Raw genomic sequence first — 23759 nt, forward strand, 5'->3', positions numbered from 1 at the left:
CAAATTGATGGGGAAACTATTTCTGGTTCTACGAGTATGACTTCAGCTCAGGGAGCAGAGGTCAGAGCTCTTAGCAATCTGCTTAAACAGAAAAATGATGTTGCAGACTGTCTATATGGATTCAGACTTTGCGGTACAAGGACTGTTATATTGGATTGGGATTTGGAAAAAGAAGAATTGGGAAACAGCGGAGGGGGAAAATTTGATACAAAAGGAGAATTGGAAATCTATCTATGATTGGTTGAAAAAACACACAGGAAAATTAAGAGTAAGACATATTAAAGGTCATCAACAGTGAGAAGGGAATGAAAAATATTGGAATGATAAAGTGGATGCTTTAGCTAAATTAGCAGCAAAGGAACCTTTGGGAGTTATGGTAGTTACTAGAGCTCAAGCCATAAAACAGGACGTTAAACCCGAGGAAAGATGGGGAAATTGGAATATACAAGGTGGACATGCAGTGAATAAGAAAACAGGAGAGGTAAAGTGGCTACCTGACAAACTTAAAAAAGAAGTGATTATTAACCCGTGTCACTCTATGGCCCACCAAGGAATAGAGAATACTCTCTTTAAGGTAAAACAAATTGGAATATGGCCTAAGATGTGAGAGGACGTAGAAATCTTTGTTAAAAACTGCATAAGGTGTGCAGCAGACAGGAACAGACCACCGAATTCGGGATCCTTGTTGCACCAAAGAACTGTGGGACCATGGAGTAGAATACAGGTGATTATATTGATAAATTGCCTAAGACCCAAAGGAGGAATCAGTATTCATTAGTGATAACAGATTCCTTTTCTGGATGGGTGGAGGCGATTCCCACCAGAAATCATACTGCAGAGACCACTGTCAAAAAGTTGTGGGAAGTAGCGTTTAGTAGATATGGAACTTCAAAAGCAACTGATTCAGATTATCACTTCTCCTACAAAATGTGGTCTATGAAAAGTTTATTAAAAGCTTTGGGACTAAAGCAACAACTACATATCCTCTATCATTCTCAATCGTCAGGGACAGTAGAAAGGATGAATCAAACTATTAAACAAGCTCTATGCAAAGTAGTGCAAGAAACTTGCAAAGATTGGGATGATAAATTGACAATGATGTTGGCGGCCATCTGAAGTAGTGATTGATTGGGTACTGTCTAACAGCCTTATCAAATTTTATTTGGAAGGCCTATGAGATTGTGGAGCCCTTTACTGTACCCAGAAGAAGAAGAGGAGGTATCAGTTACCCAATGGGTAAGGAAGTTACCGATAGAACTTAAGAAAATGGAATTTAACCTGACTGATGCCACTGAAAAAGCAAGAGACTATGTGGATTCTCGTGTAGCTCAGGATAGTAAATTATGGAAAATCGGAGATAGAGTAATGTATTTGAAATTAATATAGAAAAATCGTGTCCTGGAGTCTAGATGGGTTGGACCATTTTCCATCATAAATAAAATTTCACCTACTGTAGTGCAGATTAACAAGGGGGAAAAGGGAAAGTGGGTCCACACATCACAATTAAGGTTATGGCCTAAAGATTAAATAACGTTCCTTTCTTTTTCTTTTAGTTTATCTTACAGAGGGAAAGGAATGCCCAATTGCACCGGAGATTATCCTGTATGGCCCTTGGATTTGGAGTGTGGATACGGTGCTCTAATTTTTGTAATTGGTTTATTGCTTATGCTTGCTTTGCTTTGCATTGTGTGCTTAGTAGAAGAATTGTGTTGTGTGCGTTACAGTTTAGGGAGAAAAAAAATAATACTGGCGCCCGAGCGAAGATAGAAGAGGTTAGTGTAAGTATTTAAAATAATATGGCTGGAAGCATCAGCCATGGCTTCACTATTGAGGATCTTCATAATTCAAAAAGGGTGGAAATATGGTTTTTGGCTTTTATGTTTTTTTGAATATTTGGGGAAATTTACGGGTATATGGATGTACATATGGGAACACCTCTAGGATGGAGGTATGGATCAAAGGGAATAATACATTCAACTATTCATGGGACATAATGGGAAAAACAGGACCAAACAAAACCGATGTAAAGAAAAACCTTTTGAGGTAAAATTTGAAATATGGTGGGAAAATGGCAAAAATGTGACATGGGAATATCTAAAGCCAAAAGATTTGGAAGAGCAATGGAGATATTTGTACATACTAAGGTGGGGAAGGTCACCTAAGGTTTAGATTTAGTTATGACGAGAACAATCTGAATATGAGTACTCTGAACTGTACCTTTTGGAGTTTGGGATTTGATGTAGTCACCTTTGATGTGACTAATGAACAAGAATTGGCTAATACTCGTGGGATAGAATGAGTCAATGGCTTTTAAATTATGGGAATATGGCGTAATGGCAAATCCTTCCATAATAAGATTGAGCTGCTTTAGGAAAAGTAATGGGGGAATATATTTTCGGGGATATGGTTGGTTTTTTGCATTTATCGATCAGACACTAGTAAACAAGATTGCACCAAGAATCATGGCAGACGAGCCCTCATATAGGAGGGGAGAAGTAATCGAAGCCCCAACTATTGTGGATCAAACAATCTGGTTGGAAGGAGTGCAAGTAAACATTAAGTGCACAACATCCAGAGTGCATGCCATGTGCCTTGCATCTATTACAAGTGCAGCAACAACAATAGGGAGATGGGACTATACAAAATAAGAGAGGTACAGGGGAACATATTGTAGGTAATATTGGTGCTGGAGCTGGAGTTTTAAACTTATTTGATATTGAGACATTACAAGGGAAAATGTCAGCTTTGGGTAAGATTTTGGGTCTATACAGACAGATGTGACACAAAATATTGGTGCATTATCGGAACAAGGAATAAGAAACATGTAACTCCAGTTGAAACAAGCCCAAGCCTGAAAATGTCTCTAAATGTAAATCTATTTGGTGTGTCTGAGACTGACAATAAAGCTACTAGCAATATGATGTGTACAGATGCAAACTTGTGGCATACAATACACAGAGAGAATGGTTAATCTGTTAAGTAATGGGCAATGGCCTTCTGAGTGGTTCAAAGATCCTCATATATGGAATCAACAAATTGCAGAATGGAAGAAATATATGAAGTTTAATTGGGATCAAGCCACTCTGAGGGGAGACTGGAAAAGCAGAATGCTGTTACGCAACACAGGGAAGCAAAGAAAAGCACCAATGGCCTGGGTGTTGCAAAAATTATTAAAGAAACGTTATGGTCATCCTGTAGGGAGACCTCTATTGCGGGTCTAACATTTCCGAAACAAAATTTTGGGGATTTGCAAGAAATTTTGATAAAATTTGGTTGTGTTCCAATTTGTAATTAAACCAATTCCAAAATACCAATATTTCTCAAAAACTGAGAATCCTGAGTTTTGGCCAGCTCTGCCTCCCCTTAACCTAGTTTCCATCTTTCACACCTGGGGCTTCCCCAACATCTCCAACCTGTCTCTTCCTGTATTCTACAGAAGGAAGTGAGGCATCTCCCAAAATTGTCTCCCCCATTCACTGACTGAACCAACATAGCCCAAGTGGGGTCTGAATTAATAGGATTAGCAGCTAGTGCTCAAACCCACAGCCCCATGCTGCAGACTGCTGTCTCTCTTCAGCAGTCATTTAGCATGGCCAGAATAACATGGCAGTAGCCAGCAGGTTGCTATCACTGTACTTTCTTTCTTAAATAAGAGAAAAAACCAGCAGTCCTACAAAAAACCCTTAGCATACCCCTGTGTGAAAGCCCCTTCTGTACATCTCTAGTAGGTACAGACAGTCTGTTACAACAAGTTCTTTCAATAAGTGAATTTAAAAGAACAGATTTTTTTACTTTTACCTGATGGAATCTTTTCAGATGGAGAACAAGAATGGCAGGAACCGCAGAAATCAGCAGTTGCTTCCGGGCATTAGTGTATAAGCCTTCGGTTTTCTTTTCTGTAGTGCACATAGAATAAGAATTATAAAACAATCCCGTAATTTATAAAGATTGAAGTGATCACACAGAATAGTTAAAACAATTGAAAGGCACGTGCACAGAGAGAAATCTAGTTTCTAATGTTCTTTTTTTAATCAGTTCAACATGTTTCACTGTTTACACCCAGCAAAAATACTTTCTGTATGTGATACTCACTTAGTGAATTTAGGAACACGACACCAAGAAACAACAAGTGGAATTTTTGGTGGGAATGGCAGTGAAAGGAAGAACATTTTCTGTTTTGTATTATTTTAAACACATGACCCTACCCACTCTTGGCCACTATTATGATCTCTCATCACACAAGTAAGCACAAGAAACAGCATTCCCCCCTGTTCTATAGCTCAGCAATCAATGGCTCAGACACTTGCTCAGAAGAAACACTGACACTTCAGTGGTAAAAGCTGAGTATTTTAAAACTGGTCTTGAATTTGGTTCTTGTATTCATAAATACTGTTGTTGACAAGACTAAGGTTCTGATTCTACAGAGGGATCAAAATGGTTGGACCCTTATGTGCCTATTCAGCAGGATGCTGGGAGGGACAAAGGTCCACATATACAAGTCCGAGTTTATAATCTGAGATACTGCTGCACAGAACTGCAGATAAAATAAAAACAATTGCATCCTTTTTGTATCAATATCTATTTATGTAAAGCTTGTTTACAATTACAAAGCATCATTACTGAAGATGTAATTGCTGATTATTACAGTAAAGTACATCAAGTTATATTTGTATTTCACTGTATTATGTTGTAGTAAAAGACTGCATTATAATGGAGTAAATTGATGTATTGTTCAAAAGTTTCCTGCTAAGTACAGTAAACACAGGAGCAAGAATATTTGTTTGAGAGGTCACCAAGTCTAGCCCCCTACACTGAGGCAGGTGGAAGTAAACCAACACCATTCCTGACCGGGGTTTGTCTAACCCATTCTTAAAAATGTCCAACAACAGGGATGCCACAACTTCTCTTGGAAACCTATTCCAGTGCTTACAAACCTTATAGGTAAAATGTTCTTCCCAATATCTAACCTAAATCTCCCTTGCTGCAGATTGAGCCCATTACTTCTTGTCCTACATAAAGCTGATATGGAGAACAATTGACCACAGTCCTCTTTATAACAGCCATTAAAATATTTAAAGAGACTTATCAGGTTCCTTCCCAGTCTTCTTTGCTCAAGACTAAATATGCCCAGGTTTTTTTGGTTTTTTGTTTGTTTGTTTGTTTTGTTTTTTTAAAAATACCTTTTCCTATAGGTCAGTTTTTCTAAACCGATTATTTTTTGTTGTTCTCTAGACTCTCTTCAATTAATTTATATCTTTCTTGAAGCACGGTGCCCAGAACTGGCCACAGTACTCCAGCTGAGGCCTCTCCAGTGCCAACCAGAACACGTCTTTGTAACACGATGCTGGTTTTCCGCTTCCCTCTGCCTGGCTCGCTGCTCTGCCTCTAATTTTTGGTGCTCACGCTCTCTCTCTCTCTCTCTCTCTGTTTGGCTTCCCATTTTTGGTGTTCCTATGCTGCTCTCTCAGCCTCCTGTTTTAGGCCTTTTTGCCCTTTTTTCAATTTAGCCAGCTCTAACTTTGAGGTTGCTTCGTTGATCCTCAATTTAAACTTCCTTTGTTTCTCACCCAAAATAAACAAACAGAAAATAACAAACTGTAGCCTTCCCTTGATTGATCCCAATCTTCTCACTTGAGAATCGCTTAAAACTATTTTATCAGCGCTGAAAGTGTAAATCACACTTAAAATAGCAAGCTGTGTGAAGATCCTGTTTGTTTACACCAATCTGGGGTGCAATCAAGACCAGTGAGAGGTTGTGTAACCACCTAGCCAGTAACCCAGAGTGCCTTAAATGCCTTGTTGCTGTGGTTCACTGCCCGGCAGGGATGCTGGAACAATTTGTACAGTGGGGGTGCTGAGAGCCATTGAACCAAACTGTAAACCCTGGATACGATGGAAACTACTTCAAGCAAGCGGTGCAGCCACACTGCCAGCACCGATGTTGAAGGCCAACAAAAGCCAGGATACAAGCCAGCACTGAGCGTCTGTGCAGCACTGGTTCAGTGCTCTGACCCCAGCAGCCTGCCTACAGCACGACCGTTTCACCCTGAGCTCCAACACAACGAGCAGATGGTAACCCAGGCTGGTGGAGACCAGGGTGAAACGGTCATGCTGTAGGCAGGCTGCTGGGGCCAGAGCACTGAACCAGAGCTCCATAGCACACAGACACCCAGTGCTGGCTTGTACGCTGGCTGTTGGTATCTGGGCAGTGAACCACAGCAGCAGGCCATTTAAGGCACTGGGGGTTACCGGGCAGGCTCTGACATCACCTCTCTCTGGTCTGGACTGCACCCCGAAATGGTATGACAGTCTGTTAATATACCCAGAATGATATTAGCCTTTTCTTTAACCCCTAGATCCTTTTCAGCAGCACTACTGCCGAGCCAGTTATTCCCCATTTGGTCGTTGTGCATTTGTTTTTTTTTCCTTCCTAAGTGAAGCATTTTACACTTTTTATTGAATTTTATCTTGTTGATTTCAGACTAATTCTACAATGTTCAAGATTGTTTTGAATTCTAATCCTGACCAGAGTGCTAGCAACCCCGCCCCACTTGGTGTCATCCACAATTTTATAAGCATACTCTCCACTCCATTATCCAAGTCATTGCATGGTACTGGACGCAGGGCAGACCCCTGAGTGTGTTAAAAGAGAGTTGTTTAAATGAATAACACATACACAACATTAGCACATTACCTGTGGTGTGAGTTTTGTTTTGATACTTCTGTTTCCTTTCTGTACAATTCTCACATAAAAGCTTGTTGTTCCCCATTAAAAGCTCCGTGGATGTAAACTGGTAGAGGCAGGACTGAACAGAACATTCTTTAGAGCTAGTTATATAACTTTGAGAAAGGGTCTGAAAAGCATTTTGAGGGCTTTGGGACAAAGGGGACTTTTCCACTGAAAACACTGAATTGTTTGACAGACTTAATGATGGATCCTCACTGATGGGTTCTTCGCTTTCGTTTACAATACTGTTGAAGCTAAGCTTAGCTATGGCACTGGTGATCATCTCATTATTACTGTCACTCGGTTTGCTGTGTGGCAGTCTAAGGTTTACTAAGTGGTTAAGCCCGTCAACATGTAAACCAGACGTGTTACTGGATCTACCAGTAACTTCTTGCTTAGCAGCACTTTCACCTTCTGAGGCTTCGCTGTCTGCATCAACGCTACTTTCGGAACGGCTGACTTCTTTTTCACTGCCTTCAGTCTGACTTCCATTTGCTGTGGATTCAGTAGCTGTATTTATGGCCTCAGAATACAAAACTCCAGAACCACCTTCTACTTCAAGCTTTCTTTTCTCATGCATGATAACTGGACTTCTCTCCTCCTCCCCAGAGGAAGATTTCCTGGCAAGACTTCTTTCATGATTTAACTGATTCTGGAAATTGCCACGATATTATTTCAAAGGGGCGTGGGAGAGAAACAGAAAAAAATATACCAGTGAATCGAAAGAGAGTCAGCTATCATTAAGCAGCAGTAAATACAACTTATGACAGACACTTTCAAAACACAATAAAACCCAATATTTTGATTTATCATCCAGCTATACAATTATTATTATTATTTAATTAATTGGTTTGTATTGTGTTAGCACCTAGGCGCCCCATTCATGGATCAGGACCCCACTGTGCTAGACACTGTACAAACAAAAACACAAAACAGAACAGTCCCCTGCCTCGAAGACCTTATAGTGTATAGACTTGATCTCCTAAATTCTTTAGATAATCTCGTGCTTAAATGTAGATCCGTACACCGGGCAGAAAGAGATTTTACATAATTAGTGAGATCAACATTTCCTGAGACCAATCATATCAAATTTGTGACACTATAGCTTCAGCTGTGGATGGTAGTGACTCTACATTCTTCTCGTAAACTTGGACTGTTAGTTTAGTTGGTCTGATCATACATTTTGCTGCCAACAAAGAAAGAAATAGCACTCCCAGATTTCTAATCATTTAAATTTTCATGGGACCTAGGCTGTCTTGTTCATACAAGAATTCTGATTTAAGATTTTGAAATATATTGAATTTTACTTAAAACTGAGAAATTCCCTTATATTAAAAAATCTTTAATAAAAATGAACAAGAAAAAGATACCAAAAAAATCTTTTCAACAAACTTTTTATCACTTCAAAATTAGTAAAAGGATTCACAAACTTTCTCCAGCTAGTACCAGTAGGTGTGCTTCTTCCCTTACTCCCGCAGCCATGCAGACAACTGTCTCCAGCCAAACTACAGCAACAACAGAGGTGTGGACTACACTCTCTCTCATGAGCTTCATATTAATGTAGAGCGAATGGCAGAAGCATAAGGATTTCTGAATCACAGAACCACACGAATTAGAGATGGGACAGATTTATTAGGTCATTTTTTCTATAACTGGGAAAACAAAGTTGCTTCCTACAATCTATTAGAGAGTTTTGTCTAGCCTAGACTTGGAATACTAATTTTAAATGAATCCTGTATTTAAAAATAGTATTAAAAATCAGATTTATAGTTTGATTCATAATTCACTGACTGAAACCAGCTGCAGAGTTTTATGCTTCTGTCAATTTTATTAATAGTTTCATATACATTCAGGAATTGTTTAAATCATGTCAGCATTGGTATTCTGGCATATTCTAATAATCTGCTGGACCCTACATACAATAAGGCGGCTTACAAAAAGCATATTCTAAATGGAGAACATTAATACCAATCCAAATCCTCTGTCACATATGTCATTATTAGCCATAATGCATACACACAACATGGAGTACAGATTTCCTTTCCTCTGCAGAGCTCTGAAAATTTTTAAAAAGAAAATGCTCTCTTGTGAAATACTATAGAACAGAGCACGACAAAGGAAAGAACTTCAGTGTTAATGATCATTTTTGTTAGTTTGGCAGATCTGCAGAATGTTGTGCCACCATCACGAAGGACCCTGTTAAGGGGCTGAACTGTGATTCCCAAGCCCTTGGGCAACTGGAGGCTGAGTGCATCAAAGAAGCCATGTTCTCAGTCTCCAGGGGGACGGTGCGGGCTGTACTACTCTTGTAGCACACCCTGCCAACTGATCCACCAAATGGCACCAATGCTGACTTGTCTGCTCTCTCTGCCAGCACTACCACGCCTGTGATTTCTGCCAGAAGCAAACTTGGAGGATAGCAAGAGGTGGGAGGTCAACGAAACAAAGTCACATGAATTAAAAACTAATCTAGAGAAAAGATTTCACTTTTACAAACAAAGCCATATTTTCAAACCACATGGCACCCCGATCACTGATTTTTCATGCACATAATGTTCTATATATTGTTATAAATCTGTAATTTAGCTATTTAAAAATATGAACTTTAAAAATTCCAACATCTATAAAGCTAGAAGTAAATATGCAGCAGATCAATTTGAAGTTGATTTTTTTAAGCCTCCCATTCACTGTAGAGTGTTAAGCACACTAGAATTCTACTTTGTTACCTGAAACATTCGAACAGGGTTTGAATATAAAGTTGGCCAGCAATGCCGTTACTTTCTTACCTTATCTTTTGTTAAAGAATGTCTCCTGGTGATTTTTGGTTGTTGATTATTTGGCGCAGTAATAGAAGAGCAGTTGAACTGACCAAGATCTGCCTCTTGTACATTTTTACATTTACTTGTCCTTCCCAAAGGCACGGGTTTTGAGACCTGAGAAATAAAATATTATGACTTAGGAAAGAAAGTACATAAAATCCTGTTTTCCTTGTACCCATAAAATAACAAAATGCAAGTTTCTTAGTTGTTTGCAGTGTTGTAGCCATGTTGGTTCCATGATATGAGAGCTCTCTCTCAGTTTCTTAGTTGCAATTTTTGAAAAGTACTAGTCTAAATAAAGCCACATTCTTTGGTTAATTGGCCTCTGACTTGTGATACACAACTGCTTTCTACGTTTATAGAACATAACCCACTATACAGACATATTTGAAGGACCACCTGAGATCCACAAGAGGTGGGAATTAAATAGTGATCTACATCTAGACAGTACACACACACACACACACACACACACACACACACACAGGGCCTGAATCAGCCCTGGGAAAACTGCAGTGACACCCAAGGGCCTGCAGATATAAAAATGGGAACTTCCATTCCCAGGAAAACAATATGATCAAAGAGGCACCAATTCCACTCATTCTCAGTAATCCTCAAACACAAGTTAAAACTGCCTTTCCCTAGTAGAACCACTGGGGCAGAGAGGTGGTGAAAAAACTGTATCTTCCCCACAGAGAGAATTCTCTTGGAAGACCACTGCCTTCACAGATGCAGAAGGGTGAAATTTGCAACCGGGGTCAAACAAACAAAATTAACAAATAATTGTGTTCCAGCCTCCAACCATCAGTTCCTTTTTTACTTAAGTTATTAAATGCTCTCACAAGCATACATGTGAATCTACAGGGGAGGAGCTAAGAAGGATACTTAAAAAACAAAAAACAAAAAACCCCGCCAAGACTTTCTTCCAATTAATGAAGAGAGCTTATAAAACTGTGCACTAATCATTACATTCAAAATAATGATCTAAAATAAACTGGAACAATGATATTCATAATGAACCAATTTTTACATTACTTCATCACTTCGGTAGCCTTCAGTGAGAGTTGCGGGTAAATCTTAGAGCATTTAAATACTACTTTAGTCATTTCTTTAGATATAGAAAGCAACAGATTGGGAACTGACTTTTCAAAAGCTTCTAAGTACCCTGAAATTGGTTTGCATTTAGTCTAATTTAACAATAATCTGTTTGAACGTGTATGGGTATATGTACACAAAGTATTATAAAACTAAACTCAAAACAACATATATGACTATTTATGAATTGTTCTACATTTAGGCTAATTTAATTTTATATACATATACAAATTACATAATCATATATTACACACACACACACTCACTCTAAGGTTATAAATCAAAACAATGTGTATCTATACTTTTCTATACACACATTTTTATACAGATGTATAAAAACATACTCCAGCAGAAGCTGTGATTGTTTATTAAAATATTTTATTTGTTTCTTACCCTCTCCTCTATTATAGGAAGTGAAAGATCAATGAAAGGTTCCTTTACTGTGGAAATCTTGGAGGAAAAGACAATTAAATACAAAGAACTGTATTAGAGTTCTAGCATGAATTTTCCATGTTTCTATTATAGTAGAAACAAAACTATACAAAAGCTAATTCTCAGGTGCAAGATCTTTTTAATTAGAATGAAGAACTTTCTACAAACATAGTGCTAAATATTTACTTAAAGCTAACTGTGATTTTATTTTGGGTCAGTAAGCATTAGAGAATGTGATGTCAAATTTCAGTGTATAAAAACACTGAACAAAGTCATATCCCTGTGATCCATACACAGAAAAGAACTTCCCTCCCGACTCAAAGAGTGTCATAAGAACGGCCCTACTGGGTCAGCCCAATGGTCCATCCAACCCAAGCCACTATCTTCTGACAGTGTCTGGTGCCAGATGCTCCAGAGGGAATGAACAGAACAGGGCAATTATCAAGTGATCCATCTCGTCGTTCGGTCCTACAGGCTTAAGGATACCCAGAGCTTGGGGGTTGCATCCTTGACCATCCTGGCTAATAGCCATTGATGGACCTATCCTCCATGTCAGTTGCCTCTAAGTATTCCCTCACCTGCACAGGCTCTCTAAGGGTGTAGCAATACATGAGAGGACAGGAGGTAAGCAGGGGAGATGCATCTTGTCCCCATCCCAGAACCCAGAGCCAACTGAAAAGATAGGGAAACCCTTTGACAGGGAAGTCCCAGAGGCAGATGCTGGATGGGGAGTCACTAGCAGCACGGCTTGAACAACATGGCACAATGGAACAGGCAGTGAGCCAAAGGAATCACGTGACAGCTGGCGGATCTCTGAGATCTATGCAGATGTTGGAGGACATGTGGTGTTTGTGGTTGGATTACCAATTTCTTCTGCAGGAAGAGGGTGAAAACCCAATGGAAAACTGCAGAGTAAACTCTCTGAAGGGAAACTTGGAATCTTTTGACCCTATGCAGAAATGTTTGAGCTTTTGCACTGTTCATGAATGCAATTATTGTTGAGTAAATGACAATTATATCAAGTGGGTAAAATGACAGGATTCTGCCTAATCATATCTGAAGTGATGTACCTCCAAATGGGTTAAATCATGTAACTGGTTCATTCACGAAAGCTAAAAAGCTAATTTCTTGGGTCATGCATCTATACTTAGAGTGGTACTAGTAGTTAAATTAAAGCCAATCCATGGAAAATGTTAATAGGGTATTTAAAAATACCCTCTTTTATTCCAAAATTATGTTTTGCTTCCTCAAAACCATAATAAAAATGTATGCTAGAATTAGAGAGAGTTGGACTTTATCTACATATGCAGTGTAGTTGTAGCTGTGTCAGTCCCAGGATATTTGAGAGACGAGGTAGTTGAGGTAATATCTTTTACTGGACCAACTTCTGTTGGTGAGAGAGACAAGCTTTCAAGCTACACAGAGCTCTTCTTCAGGCTCTGTGTAGTTCAAAGGCTTGTCTCTCTCTCACCAACAGAAGCTGGTCCAGTAAAAGATATTACGTCACCCAGCTTTATCTACATTTTCTTTTCATGCCCTCTTCCAGGCTGACCTTATGCCTGGAATATCCTGCCAAAACCTGTTTACTAAGCTCCCTTTCTCGCCACATTCAAATCCCTTCTTAAAAAAAAAAAATTTACTACCTTGCTTATGAGTAGTTAGTGGAAGGTAAACAAACAAAAAATACCAAGATGTATATACAGCTCACTGACTAACCATGTTCTCTTATTACTGTCATCCTTGCCATTCCTTTCCCCTTGTATGTTTATGACCCTCACTTGTGGGTGTTATGTTAAATTTAGCTAGGAAAACATTTTTACTTGTTTTGTGATGCACCCAATGTATTTCTGGATGCTAGAAAAATAAATAATCAGGATTAGAACTGTCCTAGCACTGCAAGTTTAAATTTAAGTGGTGTTTGTTTGTTTACATGTTTATTTTTGGGGGTCAGCAGAATTTTAGCAAGGCTTCTGTGGAGATGGATTTTGCAAGAACCAGTGCTAGACAAAAAAATCCCCACCAACGCTGATAAAGGAAACGGAGCTGGAACCTTGTTTTAATGTGGTTGTAGCCAGCAAATTCCTGATTCCTGTGCAGACTAAGCAATAGTAATATGGTACATATGACTTCTAACCTTTCTAAATTGTGTGCAGATGAAGTTCTTCACTGATACCAGTGACATATTAAAAATATACTCTGCACATTACACAAGGGGAAGATTACCAGTCACTGCAGAACTGTGATTAATTATTCAGACTGAAAGGGTTTATTATATGTCTATCACATGAAATATAATATTGTAACCCAAATATAAATGCAACATTCAATAATTCATGAAAATGTATCAAAATAATTTTTTCATCCTTTTAAACACTAAAGAAAATACTAGCAATTATGGAAATTACTTATTTTTGATAAAATGTTGATCAATACTAAGTTACTAAAGTTATTCATTGTTTAATACAAATATCAAGTTAACTACTAAAAGTATTTCAAGAAGAGACCATTTAGATCAATATTAATTCCATAATCTGATTAAATATATTTTCCCACTCCCAGTAATCAAATCAACATTTCCCGAAGTGTGGTTCATGTCCCAAAGAACTAGCCGTGGGGGCAAGAAAAATGGATACATTAAGATGGAGGAGAACTTTAACAACACATAAGAGTTGTGGGGGCAGGGAGGGTGGACTGGTTTCATTTTCCTGAAGAGGGGCTCAGCTTTCAAAAATCTGGGAAACGCTGCATTAAATACATGATCAGTATTTCCCAAACTATTATAGAATTTGGAGCCTCCAGCCCAAGATTAGCTAGACACAAAAAATCACAGCATTTAAATCTTTTCTAAATCATATGACTCCTTTGTATGAGTGGAGAGGATAATATTTTAAGGACAAAATAGTCCTTTTTAATAAGAACCCTTCAATAAAATCCTTTTACAAATAAATAGTATAAAATTGACAATACAATTCTATTCCACATTGAGCTGAATTCCAAAATACCTACATTTTCACATTCCTCACACATGACAGTGCTAGTCAATTCACCAACAAAGATCCTATCTATGAAGTTCATCTTCACACCCTCTCTTCCATATGCTGAAAAAACATTACCTTTTTTAATGTGAAAAAACAGATCCAATGCCACTGTATAAGTACAATGTAATTCTTTCTATGGTTTATTCTGAAAACACATAGTACAATGTAGGAATACATTCAAAATATTTCCTAGCACTAATGAAATTAATTAAAGTAAATAAAATATTTTATTGAATATTTGTCAATACTTAGTAATAGAGAATTCAGTTTCTCCCTCCCCTCCCTTTCTTCAGTAATAGAATAATGCTGCATCTCTTAAAAAGAGGCCTTTTTAAAAAGTTTTTTTTATTTTAATACACAATGCAAGTCATCAGTCCTGTTGATACAATATTCTATTACACTGTAGCAGGCATATAGGCAGAAAACTTGCTGGTTGATTTTCTAAATGACAAATAGCTTCTAAAAAAATTGTACAACTAATAACCAAAACCTGTTCAATATATTTGTAATACATTACCAAACTCAAATTACTACAGATTTGGCAAGGATTAACTTAATTTTTCAGAACAATTACAATACCTTTGGAATTTTAATGAAGCTAATTGCTTCCTGTACACAGAAAGTCAAAGTATTATGTAAATAAAAGGCTCAGGTTTAGAAAATATTGCCCTGATTGAAATAATTAATTATCTTGTTTTTGTGTTATTCTTAATACACTTATGATGTCAGCAACCTTGTGGCAATTTAATCAACGATGCATTTTAGGTGGTCTCTTCCTGAGTGATGCAATGGTTGTGGCCTTAATGAAAGATCTGAAGATGCAGCAGAATATTTAACTAGAAGTAAAACTAAGTTTTACATGCCTATATGATAGTGATTAACAAAAGAAAGCCTTTATTCTAGATACTGGAAACAGATTAGTACATAACACTTCGATACTTTACATGTGCACTAGATGGCACCAGAATAACATGTAACAAAAGCCTTATAAAACCATCTACAGAACTTCAGGGCAGTCAATTTTGAAAATTATATTTTAAAACTTATTTGAGTATAAGCTTTCATGAGCTACAGCTTACTTCATCGGATGCATTCAGTGGATAATACAGTGGGGAGATTTATATACATAGAGAACATGAAACAATGGGTGTTACCATACACACTGTAATGAGAGTGATCACTTAAGGTGAGCTATTACCAGCAGGAGAGAGAGGGTATGGAGGGGAGGAAACCTTTTGTAGGGATGATCAAGGTGGGCCATTTCCAGCAGTTGACAAGAACATCTCAGGAACAATGTGGGGTGCGCGGGGGGGGGGGGGGGAATAAACAGGGGAAATATTTCCAACACACCTCTGAACAACATACTAACCCACAGAGACCTTCCTACCAAGACTACCAAAAGAAAGATTCTGGGTGGACTCCTCCTGAAGGTCGAAACAACAGACTGGACTTCTACAGAGTGTGCTTCCGCCGACGTGCACAAGCTGAAATTGTGGAAAAGCAGCATCACTTGCCCCATAACCTCAGCCGTGCAGAACACAACACCACCCACAGCCTCAGAAACAACTCTGACATCATAATCAAAAAGGCTGGCAAAGGAGGTGCTGTCGTCATCATGAATAGGTTGGAATATGAACAAGAGGCGCTAGGCAGCTCTCCAACACCACTTTCTACAAGCCATTACCCTCTGATCCCACTGAGGGTTACCGAAAGAAACTACACCATTTGCTCAAGAAACTCCCTGAAAAAGCACAAGAACAAATCCGCACCGACACACCCCTGGAACCCCGACCTGGGGTATTCTATCTGCTACCCTAGATCCATAAACCATGGAAATCCTGGACGCCCCATCATCTCAGGCATTGGCACCCTGACAACAGGATTGTCTGGCTATGTAGACTCCCTCCTCAGGCCCTACGCTATCAGCATTCCCAGCTATCTTCGAGACACCACTGACTTCCTGAGGAAACTACAATCCATCAGTGATCTTCCTGAAAACACCATCCTGGCCACTATGCATGTAGAAGCCCTCTACACCAACATTCCACACAAAGATGGACTACAAGCCATCAAGAACAGTATCCCTGATAACGTCACAGCAAACCTGGTGGCTGAACTTTGTGACTTTGTCCTCACCCATAACTATTTCACATTTGGGGACAATGTATACCTTCAGATCAGCGGCACTGCTATGGGTACCCGCATGGCCCCACAGCATGCCAACATTTTTATGACTGGCTTAGAACAACGCTTCCTCAGCTCTCGTCCCCTAACTCTACTTGCGCTACATTGATGACATCTTCATCATATGGACCCATGGAAAAGAAGCCCTTGAGGAATTCCACCATGATTTCAACAATTTCCATCCCACCATCAACCTCAGTCTGGACCAGTCCACACAAGAGATCCACTTCCTGGACACTATGGTGCTAATAAGCAATGGTCACATAAACACCACCCTATACTGGAAACCTACTGACCGTTATTCCTACCGACATGCCTCCAGTTTTCATCCAGACCACACCACACGATCCATCGTCTACAGCCAAGCTCTACGATACAACCGCATTTGCTCCAACCCCTCAGACCACCTATAAGATCTCTATCAAGCATTCTTACAACTACAATACCCACCTGCTGAAGTGAAGAAACAGATTGACAGAGCCAGAAGAGTACCCAGAAGTCACCTACTACAGGACAGGTCCAACAAAGAAAATAACAGAACGCCACTAGCCATCACCTTCAGCCCCCAAATAAAACCTCTCCAACGCATCATCAAGGATCTACAACCTATCCTGAAGGACAACCCATCACTCTCACAGATCTTGAGAGACAGGCCAGTCCTTGCTTACAGACAGCCCCCCAACCTGAAGCAAAATACTCACCAGCAACCACACACCACACAACAGAACCACTAACCCAGGAACCTATCCTTGCAACAAAGCCCATTGCCAACTCTGTCCACATATCTATTCAGGGGACACCATCATAGGGCCTAATCACATCAGCCACACTATCAGAGGCTTGTTCACCTGCACATCTATCAATGTGATATATACCATCATGTGCCAGCAATGCCCCTCTGCCATGTACATTGGTCAAACCGGACAGTCACTACACAAAAGAATAAATGGACACAAATCAGACATCAAGAATTATAACATTCAAAAACCAGTCGGAGAACACTTCATTCTCTTTGGTCACTCCATTACAGACCTAAAAGTGGCAATTCTTCAACAAAAAGACTTCAAAAACAGACTCCAAGGAGAGACTGCTGAATTGGAATTAATTTGCAAACTGGATACAATTAACTTAGGCTTGAATACAGACTGGGAGTGGATGGGTCATTACACGAAGTAAAACTATTTCCCCATGTTTATTCCCTCCCCCCATCCCCCACTGTTCCTCATACATTCTTGTCAACTGCTGGAAATGGCCCACCTTGATTATCACTACAAAAGGTCTCTCCCCCTACCCCACCCCACTCCACTCTCCTGCTGGTAATAGCTCAGCTTAAATGATCACTCTCGTTACAGTGTGTATGGTAACACCGATTGTTGCATGTTCTCTATGTATATAAATCTCCCCACTGTATTTTCCACTGAATGCATCCGATGAAGTGAGCTGTAGCTCATGAAAGCTTATGCTCATATAAATTTGTTAGTCTCTAAGGTGCCACAAGTACTCCTTTTCTTTTTGCGAATACAGACTAACACGGCTGCTACTCTGAAACCCATTTTAAAACTTGTACATTCAATTTTTTTTTTTTGAAAAGAGTGATTCATTTGCTAAAAAGAACTTAAAAATAAATCACTATAAATAACAAGACAATATTATATTATATAACAACATACCTTTCACTTTTCTTTTAGTTTCCTCATCTGCAGTTTTAGTTGTTGGATTGTTGAATGCTTTTAAGATAGCAGCTTGTATACGCTATCAATATAAACCAAATATTTAATAAGTATTTTCAGTGGGTGATTGGCAGTTTTTAGAGTGCCTAACTGTTAGAAACAAAAACTTTTGGTTATTTCCAGAAAACTACATAAGTTTATATAACTCTAGCTTTAACTACGTCAAGCATTTTTCATCACAAAAAGGGCCAATTTAGGTATGTAGTGAATTTATCAAGAAATTGTGGATTGTGAAGTGAACACTGCTCGGAAAGAAAATAAAGTGATAATGGAGAAATTGCTTTGTAGTGCAGTGACTGACTGAAATATAAAGTGCGTAAAATTTGCTAAATATATTTAACCATGTTTCAATTACTCTATTTAGAGAGTAAATTTTATTTGCTAGCCAATACAACCTTTTAAAAACAATTATAATAACCAATCTAGTCATGCATCAGTGTGTGTACAGAAAACTCCCATTAACCCATATAAGGATTATCTGAATGTACTGAAGAGAACGTAGAACGCTAAAAAAATATTTTTGGAGGAGGCTAACTGCATCTAAATAGCATCCAACAGGATCATATTACCTGTACCTGTAGCTTGCACATAAAAATAGCAAGTTTTGCCCACTTCTCAACAAAAATTAACTGCAGTTAGCATAGTGAGGTCTCATATTACTAAGGTTTCAATATTTTTGCAGAATATATAACTAAGTTTTTCCCAGTATGCTGTGGAATAGCATAAATAATTAAACTAAACAATACTGTCAAATACAGGAACAGAGTACATTTTTGGATGCATTATCCATATGTTCCTGTTTTTATTTTTCTCCCTTTTAAAAAGTACTTATTCACAGTCTTCAGTAATGTGTAATGGGTCTCCCATTCATTAGTGAAAAGTAGCAAAGTTCTACTGTATTATTATAATTTGTTAAATGGCACATAGAAGTCACAAACAGAACAATGTACAGTTCCATTCCAGAAACAAGCTGTGATGCTACAAAAGTTTTGTATGTAGTACATAGCAGACCTACTAACAAATAATCATCACTTTTACAACATAGTTCTAATGGATAAAAATATATTAAAATTTGAGATGGTTGTAAGTTGTCATGTTCCACTCAAACCATATGTACTGGGAAATGCTATGATGAAGGATAGCTTTTGAGGTTCAATTTCCAGTTCATCTATCTACCCACAGACTAGTCATACTTCTACCTTATGAGTATGTGACCTGGCTTGTGAATTAAGTCCGGACACCCCAAGCTCTGCTTTGTTCATCTTAAAGCCAACAATATACTAAAAGGACTAATCAATACGTAATTCACCAAGTTGAATACCATAAATGGGTTTAGGGCCATAAGCAACCTCTTTTGTTGGGATTAGTGCGTTGAACCATTTATTTAGGTCAAAGAAAGACATAGTCTTTGAATGGTCAGGGTGCTACTAACAATGGCAACAGACATTAATCAATTAGCAGCAGGGTTCAGCTACTTCAAACCCTGGTGTGAAACAATCTCCAGCACACAGCGCTGGAAACAGCAGACAGTGTGTAATTTGGATTGTGGTATTGACAGACTTTTATTTTAAAGGTCCACTTTTATAGATTAATGTATTTTCAGAAGAATGCAGAAAAAAAAAATAAAAACAGGATTCCTAAGAACGCAATATTGTTTCAGAAAGCCCAGAAATTGCAGACAAAACCTCAAGGCGCTGTAGAAGAACTGTTTTATAGGATACAAAAACAAATTAAAAGCAGAGTGAAAAGGTAATTTATGTAGCACTATAAAAGCATTTTGAGATTGCACTCACCTATTTGAATACAGTATGTATATTTTAAAGGACCACATAGCTTTGATTGAAAAAATTAATTGGGATTTTTAAGAGAAGTGCCAATTAGACTGCTCAACTGAACAGACGTTTATCACAGGTACACTGAAGTGGTTAGCTGCTATTTTATCAGGGCTGTTACTGAAACTTTACACTCAAAAGCGAACATTTAAAAGCAGCATGAAAGAGGAAGGTTAGTGGCTATAATCATTTTCTAAAGGATTCTGGTGGCAGACATATTGCTGTAGGCTTTCTTCAATCAAAAAACACATGGTAGTGACACTCCATAACAATAGCACGATTAACAGCTGTGCAGTTCTCATGACAGACAATGCTGCTACTGCTTGTATCTGACTGGCACAACTGTCATTGCTCACAAGATTGAATAGATCCACAGATCCGACATTCTCAGTTTGTCATACCATTTATAGACCCGAAAAAGAAAGGGGAGGGAAAAAAAGAGCTTTTACTAGTAATGTCCCTTACTGCACAGCCTGAGGTAATAAAGTCACTGTTAATAGTAATGCACCATTATGGAAAAACAGGGGTTTAATTGCTGTAAAAGGTGGGACCAACCTTTACTTACCCAATAACAGAGATGGCAGAAATACTGTACAACCTAAGGTATAAAGAAAATATTCCTCGGCATGTTCTATTATGGTGATAACAGCGGCCACCATTACTCTCTAATGAAACTATTAAAAACAAATAAAAAATACATTCTAAGACCTAATCATGCTGCCATGTTCACTGACGGCACTAGAATTTATGCGGTCATTTTTGTTAATCTGTTCATTACGGGGGGAGAAGAGGAGTGTCAGAATATTAGTTTAAGTAAGCATTCCTTGCTTTTACTGTCAAACCTATATTCTCATAGGTTGCACAGTAAATAGGGTTTAAACCACTCTACCCCATTAAAGTCAATAGGAACAACACAGTACCACCATCACTACAACATTCTGAAAACTCTTTTCCCCCCCCTTAAAGTAAAAGCAATAAAAAACAGCAGTCCTTATAGTTTTGCTCAGTGGGTCCTTTTATGACATTACAAGGTCAGGACTGAGAAAAGCTTCTCCATAGTTCACTACTTTTAGGATACAGCCTATTGTTTACATGAACTAAGTTTTCAGCTTTGCAACAAGGAGCTTGTTGATATTCAACTGGGTTTGAGTTGCACGTTCGCAGTGCATTTCCACAATTCATGCTAACCACTTTTGCAGCTTATTTATAGCATACTGTCGCCGCATAATCTTGCTGTACATTGGAAGCTATAATAGTATTGTCTATCGTCTTTATTCAGACAATGACAATATGGACTGACTGATGACCAGATGTGCCATTTGTCAGAAAAATAGCTCCATGAAGTCCAAAATACATAAAAATACTGCAACATAGAGCTGCTGTGTGGCGATGGCTCAATGGCTCTATTGTGCCAGAGACCTGGGTACAGGAGTGGCTTCAGATCTCATGTCCATGATAATGCAGTATAGATACATTACAGGTACTATACAATTAACCCGGGAGTTTTGAAACTGGGGGGCGGGACCCCACAGGGCATCGCGAGGTTAAGACCTGGGGGGTTGTGAGCTGTCAGCTTCCACCACAAACCCCGCTTCACCTCCAGCATTTATAATGGTGTTAAATATAAAAAAAGTGTTTTTAATTTATAAGGGGGGGGGCAGAGAGTGTCACACTCAGAGGCTTGCTGTGTGAAAGGGGTCACCACTACAAAAGTTTGAGAACTACTGAATTAAAAACTTTGCTTGAGATGGAAGAAGGGCTATATTGAACGATCACTACCATAGTGAAGTGTCTCCTTCGGGAAAAGGTTATTTGCTATTACAATTGCTTGAAGAAAGACCTTTTCCTCTGAGTCAGAAAGAGGAAAAACAGTGATGAACCTGAGATGTCAAACAAATCAGATCAGATGTATTATGGTTCAAGACTGTACTTCTGGAAACAGGGAAGTAAGGGGCAGAAATGAAGAAAGTAAATACTAAACGTGTATAGATATCTTTTTAATATAAAAAGCTTTCTTTACGTACCATATATATATTTAGGGGATCTAGATTTGTTAAGTAATGTAAAATACAGTTTCATTTGTAAAACAAGCAATTTTTCTTCACTTAAAACATTGCTAAAAGACATCAAAAACTTGGATAATATTTTTGCTTTAATTTTTTTTTTCAGTCAAATTGGTTTCAGTGAAATTTTAGAACATAAACTAATTGCTCCCTGGATGTGGGGAGGTATATGAAGTTTTATCCTGAAGCAGATTTTACCAAATGAGTTAGGGACATGACTTTCACCCTACCACTTAAAAAGCGTATTTTTTAAATAACTACAGAAGATTCAGTCTCCTAAAATGGTGTTTCCAAAGTTACAGTAAAGTTATAACCACCATCATTTATGATATCCCCTTCAACAATCAACTGAAATCTGCATCCAGATCAACAGATTTAAAATACCAAAATGAAAATGTAATAATCAAGTTGCTTTTTTGGAAAATAGCAGAAACAAGCCTTAGTAGTCATTTCATTATGTATATTTTAAACAGAGAAAACAAAGTGTGTGAAAAGATGACATCTGATCTACAGTCAATTCAAGCTACTTCACTGAAAATATACAAAGATTTTACCTTTGTTTCTTCTATTCTCATTGCATCCAACAAATAGTGGAGAAGCTCTTGGCTATCCTGCTGTTGGAACCCTTTAAACCGAGGAGCCCTATAGAAGAAGCGAGAAAAGTTCAAAATGACTCTGATGGCTTCCACTTAGGATTTCTGGGGAAGTATTTTCAAAACACTATACTCCCTCTCCCAACCGTGCCCCTCCTCTACCCTTCAAAAAAATAATAATAATAATTTTTAAAAAAGACAAAAACCTCAGGCTGACGTACAGAATACAGGACTCAGTGTTATAATACATACAATATTTGGAAAAATTGTATTTAGAGACTGAAGGAACATCTTGAGTCTTGGACCAAATGGTAACATAGTCCAGGTCAGAAATTACACAAGTACAATTACTTAGAAAGTAACAATAAGATAAGAGCTCATCCTCATTTATACTTCAATAATCTACCTATGATAGCTTCAAGCCTACTTGCTCAATCAGCCTTTTGATTTTTAAACTTACTGAATGTAGTGAAAGGCATCTGAATGGGTAAGATGGTGAATATATTAAAAAAATAAATGCCATGCTCCATATGAATTTAGGGCAGGGGTTCCTGAACTTGGTTTGCAGCTTGTTCAGAGTAAGCCCCCAGGGGGCCACAAGACGCTTTGTTTACATGAGCGTCTGCAGGTACGGCTGCTTGCGCCTCCCAGTGGCCACGGTTCGCTGTTCCCGGCCAATGGGAGCTGCAGGCAGCAGCACAGGCAAGCCAAAAGGATACTTTTATTTCTAGAATACATGAAAAGCCTCCGACTGACGACAAAATCTTTCAAGCATCTTTTTGACCTAGCCCATCCACTCCATAAAGCTAGGTCTGGACCAGCAGGGTAATAAGTTGGTGTACATGACTGCTGACATTTTTCAAATCGGCCTAGGGGATTTGGATGCCCAATTGTAGTTTTGAAAAATCACAGCTGAAGGGGCCAGCTCACGTCTCACTGTAGTAATCCAAGTAACTCCATCCTCAGTTATATAAAATATTATGATCCCACAGCATGGCTAAATACCAAAAGTTACACATTCTATCTTGTGTGTGGTTACTGAATATAGCAATAAGTTATCTAGATATGTCATCATAACTCAAGGAGGATCACATATAATTATTCATTCATAACAAAGGCGATTTTGATCTTCCTGTGTCCCATAGCATGTTCAGCTCATCTGACTAAATCACCTACTGCATCAAAAAAGGTCTTGATATAAATGGCACCTTTTCTAATTCTGATCATATCATATCATCAAGAATCT

General features: G+C 38.4%; 1 protein-coding gene across 6 annotated transcripts in view; it reads right to left on the reverse strand.

The window, feature by feature from the left end:
* Positions 1 to 23759, reverse strand: part of USP45 (ubiquitin specific peptidase 45) — a 103388-nt gene that overhangs the window by 14797 nt on the left and 64832 nt on the right. For 3 of the 6 annotated variants that reach the window (XM_073336844.2, XM_073336841.2, XM_073336843.2), the window contains exons 9-15: positions 22475 to 22562; positions 17966 to 18047; positions 14080 to 14171; positions 11035 to 11091; positions 9514 to 9660; positions 6695 to 7379; positions 3799 to 3896 (exon numbers count right to left, since the gene is read on the reverse strand). In XM_073336844.2, coding sequence (XP_073192945.2) covers positions 3799 to 3896; positions 6695 to 7379; positions 9514 to 9660; positions 11035 to 11091; positions 14080 to 14171; positions 17966 to 18047; positions 22475 to 22562 — 1249 coding nt within the window. Of the gene's footprint in view, positions 1 to 3798; positions 3897 to 6694; positions 7380 to 7399; positions 8318 to 9513; positions 9661 to 11034; positions 11092 to 14079; positions 14172 to 17965; positions 18048 to 22474; positions 22563 to 23759 lie in introns of those variants that run through there. The other 3 variants (XM_073336846.2, XM_073336845.2, XM_073336847.2) reach the window with 3 other exon arrangements.

Source organism: Lepidochelys kempii, chromosome 3 (genome assembly GCF_965140285.1).
Source record: "Lepidochelys kempii isolate rLepKem1 chromosome 3, rLepKem1.hap1, whole genome shotgun sequence".
In the NCBI taxonomy this organism is placed as follows: domain Eukaryota; kingdom Metazoa; phylum Chordata; order Testudines; family Cheloniidae; genus Lepidochelys; species Lepidochelys kempii.